Source organism: Protopterus annectens, chromosome 5.part0 (assembly GCF_019279795.1).
Source record: "Protopterus annectens isolate FY-2018-M chromosome 5.part0, PAN1.0, whole genome shotgun sequence".
Classification (NCBI taxonomy): domain Eukaryota; kingdom Metazoa; phylum Chordata; order Ceratodontiformes; family Protopteridae; genus Protopterus; species Protopterus annectens.
Genome location: NC_056735.1, coordinates 347,209,335 through 347,223,894, shown reverse-complemented (window position 1 = coordinate 347,223,894; position 14,560 = coordinate 347,209,335). Strand labels below are relative to the sequence as shown.

The window sequence follows — 14,560 nt, the reverse complement described above, 5'->3', positions numbered from 1 at the left end:
TACCTATGTCCTTGTTAATAAGGTCATTGGTGTACACCTCTGCATAAGAGTCCATGTTATCTGCATACAAGGGGGGCTTTGAAACTTCTTATACCATCACTCAGTAGGAGGTAATTTGTCTTTGAAAAATTCTTAAGCATTTCTGAGCTTGAAGGGGTATCTGATCTTATAATTATATCAAACAAGACTGACTTACGGTCTGATCTTAACAGGGTGGACATCACACTGCAGGGGGGGGTGCAATGCTCTCCCATGTTAATGAATACTATGTCCAGGACATTTGAGCCTCTTGTGGGTGTGCTGACTAGCTGTTTCAGAGCATTTGCAGTGACAAAGTCCAGAACCTCTGAGTCAGCATGTTAGTGGTCATGTATGTTTTCCAGTCTATGGTAGGATAATTAAAATCAGCCACGCTCCCCTCATTTTTTTCTATTTTTTTTTCTTCTGTCTCGGGTCTATATGAATTTGGTTTTGGTCTAAAAAACACTGAACAGAGTCAGAAAATATCTCAATCAACATATGACCCCCCCCCCCCAACCACCACAGGAGAGATGTAGTCATACACTACAAAACAGGCCATGGACTCGCACGTGTCCTTCCAAGCGGTAATACACTGAATTCCCTTTCTATAGCACCATGTTTTCACCTTACCACTAAATGATAAGATTTTGTGCCAAAACGTTGGAGCCATAAGAAGTGACAGAAGTTTCTCAGTTATCAAGTGGATGGTTCTACTGCTGACCAAGGTAATCCAAAGGACCACCATGTCCAGCTGCATCTCATGTAAGTTGGAGGACCTTGATACTGCTAAATTTTACATAAGCAATGAGAAGCTCGTTATTACTTACCATACCTCTCAACCTCTTAGCACAATAATTCCAGAGAAAACTAAAACTAATGAGGGTACAAAGGCCGAAAATCAAGGGCATTTGAAGGATATGAAGTCTGAAATTCAAATGTCTGTAATTATTTAATGACTTCAATATTCAGTGATTTGCCAGATGAACACAAATTTTATAAGGAACATACCAAAAATATGAGGCAAAAATCTGCAAAACTCTGTAAAATTCTAGACAGTTGAAAGGTATGTTTTTCACTGTTATTCTGCGGGCTTTTTAATCTACCCGTCAAATACTGTATTTTAAATTCAGGGAAGCCGGTCAATTACCTTTTCCTTACACATCATGGTCAGATAAGTATCAGTTATGGTATCAAAGAATCAGCAAGCAGAAAGGAGCAATGCAAACTGGTGAACTATAAGGCATTTTGCTTCTGCTTGATATTTTTTATTATATTCACATTTCCACATTACATTTTAAGTCTGATATAAAGATTATCCTACAGGCTTCTTTGGTGCTTATGTTTTTCAGTAGCTACTTTAGATTTGGGAGATCCTGCATATCTGCTATGTGTGGACGTAGTCACATTAGTAAAACTGCTCTGTCACTGAACTGGTGGCAATTTTTTTGAGTGCAGTTCATTAGAGGAGAAAAAGAGTTTATATGTGGGAATAATTATGGCTACAATAGGATAGTAAATTGCTTGAAAGGACATAGTTAATGCTGCTCGCAGACATTAGTGCTTATGTATGACGGTAAAAGATCATCTTAAGCACCAAGCCGCTGTTTCACATACCCCTCCTCAGTCTGGATATGAAGATTAAATTTCTGAAGATCCTGCATTCTGTGACAACTAATACTGCTTTAGTCTTCTGGCTGACTAAATTAGCTCAGACTTAGCACGTACAATTTTTTTATGACTTACACTCCACCCTGAGGCTTGCAGAGGCAAGAGAAAGCAAATGATGAGCACCGTAGCAAGAGTAAGAAGTGAGTCATCTGCTGACTAAATTTGTACGGTGGGTTGATTGACTAAATGAGCTCAGAATTAGTGTAGAAGTTTTTTTTATGACCTCCACTCCACATTGGGGACTGCGCTGCATAGGCAGGAGAAAACAAATTCCAAGTATTGTAGCTAAAGTAAGAGAGGATTGTTTTCTGACCACATTTGTACAGCAGGTTGGAAAGTTGAATTGAAAACCATTTAAAGAAACTAGTCACAATTACTAATAGTTAGACAACGCAACCTAGCATCAAGGAAATGTACTTGTCCAGCCTTGAGGGTATAGTGCACACTTTCCTTAAGGAAAAGCAAACCAAGGTATACAAGAACAATGTCAGCATGAGAATTACTAAACTAGACTGTTGTCATAATGTCTAATGTAAGATCTGTATCAAAGATCATTTTGCATTCTTATTAAAAATAAGAAAACAGAATTAAAGCTTGTATTGCTTGTTGAAATCATGGTTTATTAAGTTTTGTTCTTCTTTTGGCTTTTCCCGGTTAGGGGTCGTCAAAGTGGAACTCTGGTCTGCTAATGATTGGCAGTAGATTTTTTACGGGTGCCGAGGTGCCAGCTCGATGCCCAACCTACGCATGTCTTTCGAACGCCACTCGACCATGGGGAGGACATGCAGACTCCACACAGAAGGCGCTCCAGCAAAGAATCGAACGGGAGAACCTCTTGCTGTGAGGCAACAACGCTATCGCTGCACCAGTTTATTAAGTAAAAACAAGAAATGAGAGATTTAGCCCTTGCCAGAACTTCATTCCCTGGTGAACTTTATCTTTGAACAAATGCTCTGGATCATGAATGGATTGGAAGGGCTATTCTACAAAAAGGAATGGATGCATATATCATAGGCTTGTAAAGTTACAAACTTCATTGTCAAACTTACAACCTTCTGGATTTCAGGGAGACTGAATTTCGCAACCCTTGCTGATATTTTCTACTACCATATGCATGCATTAAGATTATTTTTTTAAAGATGCTAATAACTGATGACTCCTGATTAACAGTGGAAGGTTATGTAATATTCTGTGAAGGTGTCATATAATGCATATGCCACGTTTTTATTTTTTAATATATATTATTGATAACCATTTTTATTACTAGGTTCCCTGATCTGGTATTAGCTCCCACAGACATGTAGTCTAGGCAAACAGTTTTAAACAAAATCAAATCAAAAATTGTCATATAGGCAGGGCAGAGGACCCATCTAAGCAACTTGTTAGAAACAGAATATCTAACAATTTCAGAAACCTTTCTAAATAAAGTTTTCTAACCCTCTGATTTTCTAATAAGGGATTATTGCAGTTTTTCAAATTGTTTCAGGTGGCTTGTTTAAAGAAAAGCCATGCAAACAGAGCAGAAAATGCAAACTCCACAGATAGAGAGAGAGAGAGATAGGAAATGAGGACTGAACCTGGTGCTGTGAGGCAAAAATCTTAACCAGTCTTCCCCCAGCCTGTGAAAATACCACATCCCACCCCACAAAAAAGTTTCATGTCGATTTCCAAACATGGACTAATGGAAACACAAATCAGCACATCAGTCTGTAGAGGTACTGAACATCAAAAATTACTTTTAAACAACTTCTCATTAGTATGATATTAGTTACTCAGCTTCATACTCCACATTTATAGTTTCTATTGAAACAAAACCAGGCCTCACAGGTACTGCTGCACATTTTATAATCACCACAACTATGAAGCAGTAAGTAATACTGATGTTAAAGGAAAGTCATTCTCTACAACCTCATCTGTTTTGCTTCCATGATGCTTGTAACGAGTGTGTCAGTTATAAGTGTTAGTGTTTACTTTGGCTTCTGCCAGCTGGCTTTCTGATAATGAAAATAGATCAGAAGTTTTATGGAAACAAAAGCATAAACATTGTTTCTGCTGTTATAGTTGCTCAGGGGCTCTGAAAATGCATCCCACTGCTGACATCAAAGATTCATGATTCTCATAAATGCTTCATGGAAACACATTATATACATCTCCAGACTTTGGTGTGCTGCAAATTAATGTTGGGAAAGGAGTGTTTCTGCAGTTGCCTGCAATTAAGTGTATTTCTAATTACAGAAGAAAAATGTTCAGCGTTGCCTGTATAATTTTTTATTTTGCCAAAACAATGATGGTTTTCACATGCTAATAAACCAAAAACTGTAATCCATGTCATGTCACTGGAGTGGCATAAAAACTAGAAAGGTGTTAGGGTTAATTGGCTTGCAATAATCTACTTAACCACTTTGGGGCAGTATTAACACGGTTAACTTAAAAAAAATGTGATGCCCTTTGAGGTTTTCACTCCACTTAGAGATGCTGTGTAAATGCAATGCCCTGAATGGAATATTTTTCAGCAGCATTTTCTTTAACTGGTTACAACACTGCATAGAAAAAGAAATGTAATGGCATAATCGACTGTTCCGAAAAAATTTGCATTCAATCAATGAGTTAAGTAACTGTTAAATAATGCAATATAAATCAGTGAACACGCCTTGGCATATCACCAATATGTTTACTGATAAAATTGGCATTTATTTAAAGGGGCAAATCCCATCTTGAACTAACCAAAGGACACTTCTGTGCTTATTAACAGAACATCAAAGCTAAAAAGATAGACAAACAGAATTTATGTCACAAAATCATCTAATGATGCAAAGTAACAACTAAAACTAAGCCTAGTTTGTTTCTCTTAAAACGGAAGGTAAACCTGGTACGCAGTGTTTATCTTTTTTTTTGTTCCCAATGATTTAAAAGCTGGGGATATATGTCTTGATCATCAGGGGATGTTGCCCCTCAGAAAATTATATTGTCTACCCATTATTCACTGCACAATGTCCATGCCTTTAACAAGCAAATCTTGAAGAATGGTTTCTCTAAACCTTCTGTTACTTCTGGCACTTAAGTGTTATAACACCAAACGTCGAGAAAAAAAACCTTTATAGAATAGCAAAGCTTTCGGGTTACTACCCTTCTTCAATACTAATACAAACATTAAATGAAACAATCAACTTTAAATAAGAGTCAAACATCACATGACTAGCAGCCAATTAATTATGTGACAAGCATACATATTAAAGGTGTAAAAAATACACAAGAATATGTTTATAAAATAACATTCAAAACATAAGGAAATTGATATAACTACCTAAACCTATATGCATAAAAAGCACAACTTGTGCTTTATATATATATATATATATTTGTTGATTGTTTCATTTAATGTTTGTATTAGTATTGAAGAAGGGTAGTAACCCAAAAGCTTTGCTATTCTATAAAGTTTTTTTTCTCGACGTTTGGTGTTTTTCATTGATTTTTATCAGTTCGCAGCAGTTTTTGTTTTTCACTTAAGTGTTATAAACCAGTATTGTAGAGGGAACAGTTTATCATGCTCAAATCAACTTTTACATGTACTTAGCTTAAAAGCTATACGAAGAGTTCATGCTAGTGAGTGCTGTGCACAGACAGACACACACACACACACACACACACACACACACACACACACACACACACACACACACACACACACACACACCCAGCTGATACTGCACGTCATGTCTAAGTACTATTATATAATATCTGCCCACACCGATGCAGGCAGACAGTATATATTGGAAGAGGCAGAAAAGTTTAAACAGAAATTAGAGTCTGAAATGGTGTACAACACTGAAAAGTTCTCAACATTGTCCTCTCTGAGAAAATCTAATTTAAGTTTTATGTTGACTGGAAAGTATACTTGAGATATGTTTGAAATACCTCATTTTCAGGGTTGTGAGGCCAAAATAGTGCAGCAAAACTCAGGCAACAGCAGATAAAAGGAAAATAGAAACAGTAAAATTAAATGAGGAAATGAAATCAAAGGGAAATAAAATCATTAGAATCTCAAACAGTGATTAAGAAACAGACATAAAACATTATATTTATTAAGACTTATGAACACTGGATGTGAGGTGACTACCTAATCGTACAGGAGAGTTACCAAAAGAAATACTTAATCAGGAGTTTTGTGGCCCACAGTCATCAATGGTTGCACTTCTCTAGCAATACAATCTTAATAAGGCCTTCTTATAAATCTGCCTGGATTTGCCATTCTATTGAAGAGGATTCTAAAAGCACACGTGTACCTTGCTTCCTTCTCTGTTAGGGTTATATGTTCCCGACCACGTTGAAGCCTAAAGGTGAAAAAAAATGCATTTTTAATAGTACAGTCAACAATACAGAAAATCAGAACATTTCTTTTTGATCTGTTTGCAGTCATGTGCGCAGATGAGCTAGATAACTTTATTATAAATAATTTAACAAGCAGGTAGCAGACAGTTTGAAACAGTCCGAACTTGTTACCATGTCTATCCTACCCATCTCATGTACACCCCAGTCCTATTTTAAGCACTCAAGACACAATGTGTAGGTCGGTCACAATAACATCCAGTGCTAGACATCTCTGAGACACTATCAAACAGGGACAGAACTGTTTTCCAGTAGTTCTTGCAATTATCAGCCTTATTTACTTAAGACAAGTGCATGAGCACAGCACAGCTGCACCTATACAAATCTTTGTATCTGCTGCTGGACAGTTTTGAAGCTGTAAGTTATGAATTGTAATATACGTTTACACAGCAAACCTGAGCTGTTGAACTGTAATTGTTATGCAAGAGCAATTGAATATCAAAAATCAAGGGGATTCCAGATAACATACAATATATAGACAAACACAGTATTATCTGAACTGCACCTAAAGCAAACACTGAGAAATTTTATCTGGAAAGGTAAATATAGTGAAATAATTATTCCAAAATACGTGATTCTTACATCAGTTAAAGAAAATGTATCCATCTGTTCTAAATACCATTGTTTTATAACAAAAACTAAATACAAGCTAAATAACTGCATGCATATATTCACAAATTAGTAGATGCTGCAATAAAGATCTGCTGACATGGAATAAGTGGGTTGCTGCTAAATGCAGAAAGAGGACAGCAGTATGGTAGACAAATTCTCTCTCTCTCTCTCTCTCTGCTGGTTTCCTGCAAGGCCTTTCCAGAAAGCTGTCAGACTTGGAACCTGATAGGGCTGACTCAGCGGGAGGCAGCAGTTTATGTAACCAACAGCAATCCATTATTACAAAGGAGCTTTCAGGAATGATTCTGAGCCAGGAACGGCTGGCTGGCTGATATTATTGATCAAACAAACTTGTAAGGAAATGCATACAAAGACTGCATCCATTAGAGCACTGCCAGTCACCAAAAGGCAAAACGTCATTACTCTTCAGTCATCCGTGGACCTTGTGCAAGTACCAAAATGCTTGCATTTTTGGGGATAAGAGAAATTTAAAAGACACAGCACTGGCACTTGCCCATAACAAATGCAAATCTTCCACATCCTCCAGTTGTTTCAGTCTGTGTGGCAAAATTATGCAGTTTAAAAGTAATTCATTTTAAAAATAATAAACAGGGAATTCATATAGTTATTTAGAGTTGAAACATAGTAACAAATATCAGTTCTGCAATGTTATTTTGTTTTCATCCAAGAACTGCTAAATTTGTTTGCCTACTGGTTTGTACTACCTAGAAAATTGGTCACCTCCCACTGCAAGGCAATTAATTAACTGAACTTCTTTTTCAAGTCAGTTCAACTATGGATTGGTCTTAGTGGCCTGGAAAGAGGAAAGACTACCATCACTCAAAATACACCTCCTCACCGCTCATCCCAGCACATACGTAGCTAGTTGGGTTTCAGTTTCTAAACAAACACAGCTTGGAAAAAAGTCCAAAAGCTTAAAACAAAGCAGTAGACAGTCTTGTCCTGTTATTTTCTCTTTTGCTATGATGGTAGCCTGTATATAAATCTGGAACCTTAATTATCCCGCAGAACTCTGGCCTTCACCCACTAGCAAAAAAACAGGGTGCTACAAGGTCTGATAGACAGTTATTCCAAGCAATCTTGTTTTTTTCCACTGATGCCTAGACTATCAGGCCTGTGAACTGCTTTATAAAGACACATTAAGCACCTCATCCACTGTATTACTGGACAGCCAATTACTGCATGCATAAAATTAAAAGAATGCATTTTTTAATATGGAGAACAGCATCAATAAGGGCACACACAGGTATTACTCATTCTATATGTAGCATGTTTAACTTGAAGTCAGAAGATCAGAAGGCTTATTTCTAGTTCCACACCACTAAGGATGCCCTTGTCATGCTATTTATGCATAGCCTTCAACTAAGGTTTCATTTTTGGTTGTCTTTTTTTCCCTTCCCCTGCCTGTAATACATGGACCTTACCTACCTGGATAAGGTCAATCTCCTCAGTCCTCTACCACTACATGATATTCTAACACAGCCTATCACTGGCTAGGTCTCCTGTCAACAGGTTAGAAAGTCACATGGTTAGTGCTAGTGGATCACCTATATCAAGATGGGGAAAGTCACAGGAAGACATGAAGGCCCTGTCATGCTGTGAGTAGCCTTTTTATATGTACTACATCTCCACTTCATGTTCTGCTCTGGAACCAACTTTTGAAAAATATGTGCATATGTAACATAATGGTGTTATTTATTTATTTTTATTTAACATTTGTTTACTGGGAAAGTCAGACAAAGCCAATTTTCAGTGCAGTCTCAGGGAAAAACGCTCCAGATGCATGTCTTTGAAATGTGGGAGGAAACTGGAGCACCCAGATGAAACCCACACGAATGCAAGGAGGACATGCAGACTCCGCACAGAAGGCACTCCAAGTATCAAACCGAAGAACCTCTTGCTGTGTGTTACCCCTTGGTCTCAGCCAAATACCACAGCACTGAATACATTCCCCAGAGTAAGAAAAGCTGGATTCAGCCAAAAGATCTTTGTCCTTCTGGCCAACCCTCCAATGCCATGAGCTACTAATCAGACTACTGATACAGAGCTATCAGAGACATATGCATTGCCCCTAGGTGTGTCTTTGCTTATTTTTACTTGCTGATCAGGAGGTATAACTGGATGCAGCCTAACTGGTTAAGCCTGGGGAGAAATACTGCAGAAATTGGCATTTCACAATATAAGCATAATTCCTCATAAGCATAGAAAAGAGTACAGTGTGGCCTTCAACATCACCCCCCCCCCACTCTAGAATCATAGATAAACTTACTAAGCTGGGCATTAATCTCTACATCACTCGATGGGTTGCCAACTGGCTTACTGACAGAACCCACACTGTAAAAGAAGCCAACTCCAAATCCAGCTCCAGACAAGTGGAGTACCTCAGGGTTCAGTCCTGGGACCACTCTTGTTTGGCATCTACTTCTCTGAAGTACAGGCCAACACTAACGGACTCTGGTTAACAAAGTTTGTAGATGACTGCAGACTGGTAGCCATTACTGAATCCCCAAATGATGTGGATATTCTACAAAAGGGCCTTACAGAAACAGATGCTTGGTGCCAGAGCCATGGGCTCAAGCTCAATGCCAAGAAATATATAGTTATCCCCTTTGGGAAAAACATGTACCCGTGAATTACCACATAGGTAGCAGTACACTAAACACCGGAAGTGTGATAAGAGACTTAGGGACACAGGTGGACAGTAGTCTCACCTTCAATAACCACATCGCCACAACAGTCAGGAAATCCTTCTATGTGGCACACCTCATCACTAAGGGTTTTTCATCAAGAAAAAAGGAGGTCATTGTCCCACTGTACTCATCCCTCATTAGACCCATTATAGAATACCTATGTATAGGTATAAGTACCTCTCAAGACATCTGCAACAACTGGAAAGGCTGCAGAAATAACTCACTAAAAGAATCACAGGCCTAAAGCAGATGCCCTATACTGACCATCTAAAAAACTCTACCTATACTCTGTTGCATACGGTCTACTCAGAGGCGATCTCTGCTTAACATACAAGGCCATGTCAAACCCAGAGCTGTTGGACATGCTACACTTAAAGAAATCCAACCCCTCAGAGACACACGCTCCAGAGATCTAAACCTTGTCATCACAATGAACAAAACATGCTGGAGGGATAGGTTCCTGACCCAGAGACTCCTCAGACTCTGGAATAGACTGCCCATACATGTCAAGCAGAGCACTTCTTTGGCCCTCTTCAAAAGGAACCTTGATGATTGGATGGGAGATAGGAAATTTACCCCGTGGATCACGTCAGTCGCCCTGCTAGACAGGGGTCCAGGGAAGTAAATACTGTGGGAAGAAATAGCCAGGGAATTGTTATGGCTAGGCTTGTATAGGCCCTAGGGTCGATAGCCTAGTACCAACCTATGAACATACACTCATGAATATTTACAGAATACAGACTACAAGTATGGAGAAGACAGGTACAGATGTTAAACTGTGTGATGAAATCTGATTTATTCAATCTGCAAAATGTATACATTTTTAAATCTTGTCTGATTGCAGTTTTATTTAAAGACTTTTCCATGGAGTTTTGAAAGTTCTTGCTTAGGACAGAAGGCAAACTTAGAGTTTATTTTGGTAAGACTGTGACAGATTAATTATTGTAAAATGTAGGAGAAGCTGTAAAATGGTCTCAGGCAGCTGCCAGAACAGACTGCTGTGTGAGAATTTCTAGTTTGTATACATAAAAAAAATTTTTTTTCTCTCTCTCTTGATTGTTGCATTGCTTTTTCAGCTTAATATGCATTATGGAATATTTCCAGACATATTAGGAAAACATATAGAGACAAAAATGCTGTCCCAGTATAATAACAATGATTGACTACAGGACAAAACACTTATTCACAAGGCAAGCAAAGGGTCACACTGATCTCTTTCATCCTTTAAAATAATTCATGATAAGCAGTAACTCCTACCCTGCCTTCTACTTATTTTCACTCCAGTACACTGACACCAACAAGTATATTACTGCATATATTTAAAGGAACAGTTCTTGGAAATGTCTGGCATTTGATCTTGCTCTCAGAAAAAAACAGTTCATTTATAACTCTTTTATCTATTTGCCAATGCTGGTATTAGATGATAGTTTCCATGATTTTAACAGACAGGAATATGCTCAGGTCATCATTACCAACTTCACTGATTCATTAATTCATTCAGATCATTAACAACTTGTTATGGGTTCAAGCCACAGATGGCAAGAACTTCAACTTGAAAGCACACAAAGCAAACCTTAAAAGATGAGGCTTGACATCCACATCAAGAACACATAACAACTGAAATATAATTAGAGAGACCTGGCCAAAATTATTTTATCATTATTTTTTTAATGACATTCGATTGTCGGGAAAGTCCGACTGAGTAGAAGCCCATTTTCAGCAGAGGCCCGGGGAGAAAACCTCCAAATTATTACAAAACATTTTAAGAACAATAAAACAAAAACATCTGCAGTTTAAATAATTATAACAAATTAGACATAATATAAAAAAAAGTTGTGCCTTACCATAACATTCCATCTGGGTTGTCGATCTTCATTCATTCTTGAGTGTTGGGTTTGGTTCTGATCCTTGGAACCGACTCGGCCGTTATATCAAGCTCGCACCAACCAAAAACTCTCGAGCTAAGGCTACCCATACTGTCTCTCTTCCTTTTACCTCAGATCGCGTTTGCTCATCATGAAGAAAATCATGAAAGTTTTCTCTGAGCAGCAACCCTACTAGGATCCCAGGACTAGTTCCGAACCTCCAGGAGTCTTTTGGAGGGGACAGGAGGGTGGGATGTCAAGAATGAATGAAGATCGATAAAACAGATGGAACGTTATGGTAAGACATAACTTCTTTATCTGATGTTGTCACTCTTCATTCATACCTGACTGCTGGGACAGAGTCCCCAGCTACTTTAGATCCTGGGAGGCCCAAAGGAAGGATATTCCTCTGCACCATAAAGCCAAAGGATGTTCTTCCCCTGGAGACCATATCCAATTTGTAATGAATGATAAAGGTATTAGGGGTAGCCCAAATTGTGGCTGCGCTTATATCATCCATCGAAGCTCTGCAATGAAAAACTACTGAAGTGGAAACAGATCTGGTAAAATGAGTTATAACTTTTGTTGGTAAGTTTAGTTTATTTTGACCATAAACAAATGTAATGCAGTATCTCAAACATTTTGACAGAGTACTTTTGGAAATGGTTTGCCCAGTCTAGTACCAGAAAAAGATAGAAACAGTTGGTCCGATTTCCTAAATGATTTTGTTCTGTCCAAATAAAAACGTAATTATCTGTGAAAGTCCAACAAATGCAAGGAATATTCTCCCTTATTTAAGAAATTTGGAAAGAAGACTGGTAAATCTATAGTCTGATTGATACTGGAGTCTGACACTACTTTAGGCAGAAAGAAGGATTAGTTCTGAGTGATAGTCTCTCCTTGTGAAAAATGATATACAGATACTTTACACACACAGCCTGCAGCTCTGAAATTCTCCTGGCGGAGGTGATAGCTACCAAGAAAAGGGTCTTCCACGATAAAAACTTGAGGTCACAAGTGCCTGCTGGCTCAAACGGCTGATGAAGCAAACATTGCAAGACCAACGTTAAGTCCCAAGGCACTATGGGATCTTTGAAAGGAGGTTTCAAATGTAAAGCACCCTTAAGAAATGTTTTGCAAAGGCTGTGAGACATTAAAGAATGATCATTGAATCCATTATGGAAAATGGAAATAGCAGCTAAATGAACTCTAGTGGTAGAAGTTGAGGCTCCAAATTGAAATAAGATGGCTAAGTAATTCAATATCTTATCGAGTGGAGCCGAGAAAGGATCAAGACCTTTTTTTATCAGACCAAAAAACAAATCTCTTCCATTTGCTAAGATAAAGTTTTCTGGTAGATGGTTTATGAGAAGCCAGAAGTATCTTTTGTTCTGGAGAGGACAAAATGTTTTGCCTGGCAATCTTTGGAAGTGGAGAAACCAAGCTGTCAGCTTGAGATTTTATGGGTTGCGATGAATCATGCTCTGAGGATGAGATAACAGATCTGAAGTAGGATCCAGAATCCACGCGTGGTGAACTAGGTGAGGCCAAAGAAAGGGGAACCAGACTTGATGTGGCCAATAGAGTGCAATGAGAATCACTTTGCTTCTCAACATTTGGGCTTTCCTCAGAAATTTGGGAATTAGAAGGATTAGAGGGAAGGCATAAAAAGTCCTGGGGCCAATCATGGAGAAGAGCATCTCTCTGGGACTTAGGGCAAAGTATCTGCTGCATTTGTGGTTCACAGGAGAGGTGAACTGGTTGCAGCAAGGCTGACCCCATCGATGAAAGATCTTCATCGCTACATCGTGTTTGAGAGACCACTAATGAGGCAGGAGAATACATCGGCTCAGTTTTTCCACAATCACGATGGAGTTCCCCGGGATATGCATTGCTATGAGAAAGAGGTTGGAGGCAATTTCCCATTGCCAAACTCTTAGGGCTTCCCAACATGGAGGATAGAACCTGTTTCCCCCTATTTGTTGATGTACCAGACCACTGACATGTTATCTGACTGGATTGCAATTGTCCCTGAAGGAAGGGCAGACTGGAATGCCTGCAATGCTAAAAGCACTGCTCTCTGTTCTAGGACATTGACATGCAGATTGGCCTTTTGAGGGCACTAAGTACTTTGGACTGTCCTTCCCTGAAAATGCCCTCCCACCCTATCAGGGAAGCATCTGTGGTCACTATGGCCTTGGGCTGAAAGGGGCAGAAGGGGCGACTCCATAAGTTCTCTTCTAGCTTCATCCACCACAGTAAATCCTGTATGCAGTGGTTTATTATGAGGACTGAGTGAGACATTGGGACAGTTAGTGACCATTGTGACACCTACAGCCATTGAAGTAGCCTCATGTGGTACCTCGCTAGGGGAACTAAAGTGATTGTCGCTGCCATGGACCTAAGAAGATGCAAGATTAGGCGAGCAGGAACCTTGTCTTGAGAGTGTATCACTTGCAGTTGCGATCTTAAGTTTACCAGTCCGTGATAAGGCAGAGAAGCCATGCAAGATTTCATGTTTTGCTTTTCTCCAATGAATTCTATGTCCTGTGTGGGAAATAGTTGAGAATGTTCTCTGTTTATTGATATGCCTAAGGACTCGGCAAGGAGTAGAACGTAATCCAAGGCATAAAGCAGCAGATGCCTGGCGGGGGCAGTGAGGAGCCAGTCGTGGAATCCCTCTAGCCTTAAGTGAGCTTCTAAAACTGCCATGCATTTGGTAAACACTCTGGGGGCTGTGGTGAGATCAAAGGGCAGTGCTCGAACTTGGTAATGACTGGCTCCTAGCCAGAAGCGGAGAAATCGTCTGGAGCATTTGTCCATCTTTATGTGATGATATGCATACTGAAAATCTATAGAGCACATCCAATTGTTTTTCTCCAGAAAAGGGAGGCTAGACTAAACCATGACCATCCGGAACTTTGTTTGTCATACAAACATGTTTAAAATACTGAGGTCTAAGACTGGCCTCTGGTCCCCTGTCTTTTTTGAAACTAAAAAGAATCTTGAGTAAAATTCAGATCCTATACTAGTTTTTGATATTTTTGGTATGGATTTCTATTTGAACGTGAGTGCAGTCTCTTTAAATATCTAATTGTTTAATTGATCTTTTATCAATTAGTTTATTAACACTTTGTATAAAAGGGAATGTATTTCTACCATAAATTGTGTGCTCATCGAAGGCTGTGGTGGCCGAGGCACTAAGACATGTTTTAATAATAAAATTCTCAACCTGGAATCTTCGTTGTTTTTCATCTTTTAAGTCTTTCTTAAGACTTTGGTTTATTTTTCGTTGAT

The 14,560-nt window shown here is 38.9% G+C and overlaps 1 protein-coding gene across 3 annotated transcripts in view; it reads right to left on the bottom strand.

Annotated features, from left to right (window-relative positions):
* LOC122802621 (cyclic AMP receptor-like protein A) overlaps positions 1 to 14,560 on the bottom strand; it is a 3,720,933-nt gene that overhangs the window by 756,194 nt on the left and 2,950,179 nt on the right. For all 3 annotated transcript variants that reach the window (XM_044072312.1, XM_044072313.1, XR_006364962.1), the window contains one exon: positions 5,973 to 6,020. In XM_044072312.1, coding sequence (XP_043928247.1) covers positions 5,973 to 6,020 — 48 coding nt within the window. The remainder of the gene's footprint in view (positions 1 to 5,972; positions 6,021 to 14,560) is intronic.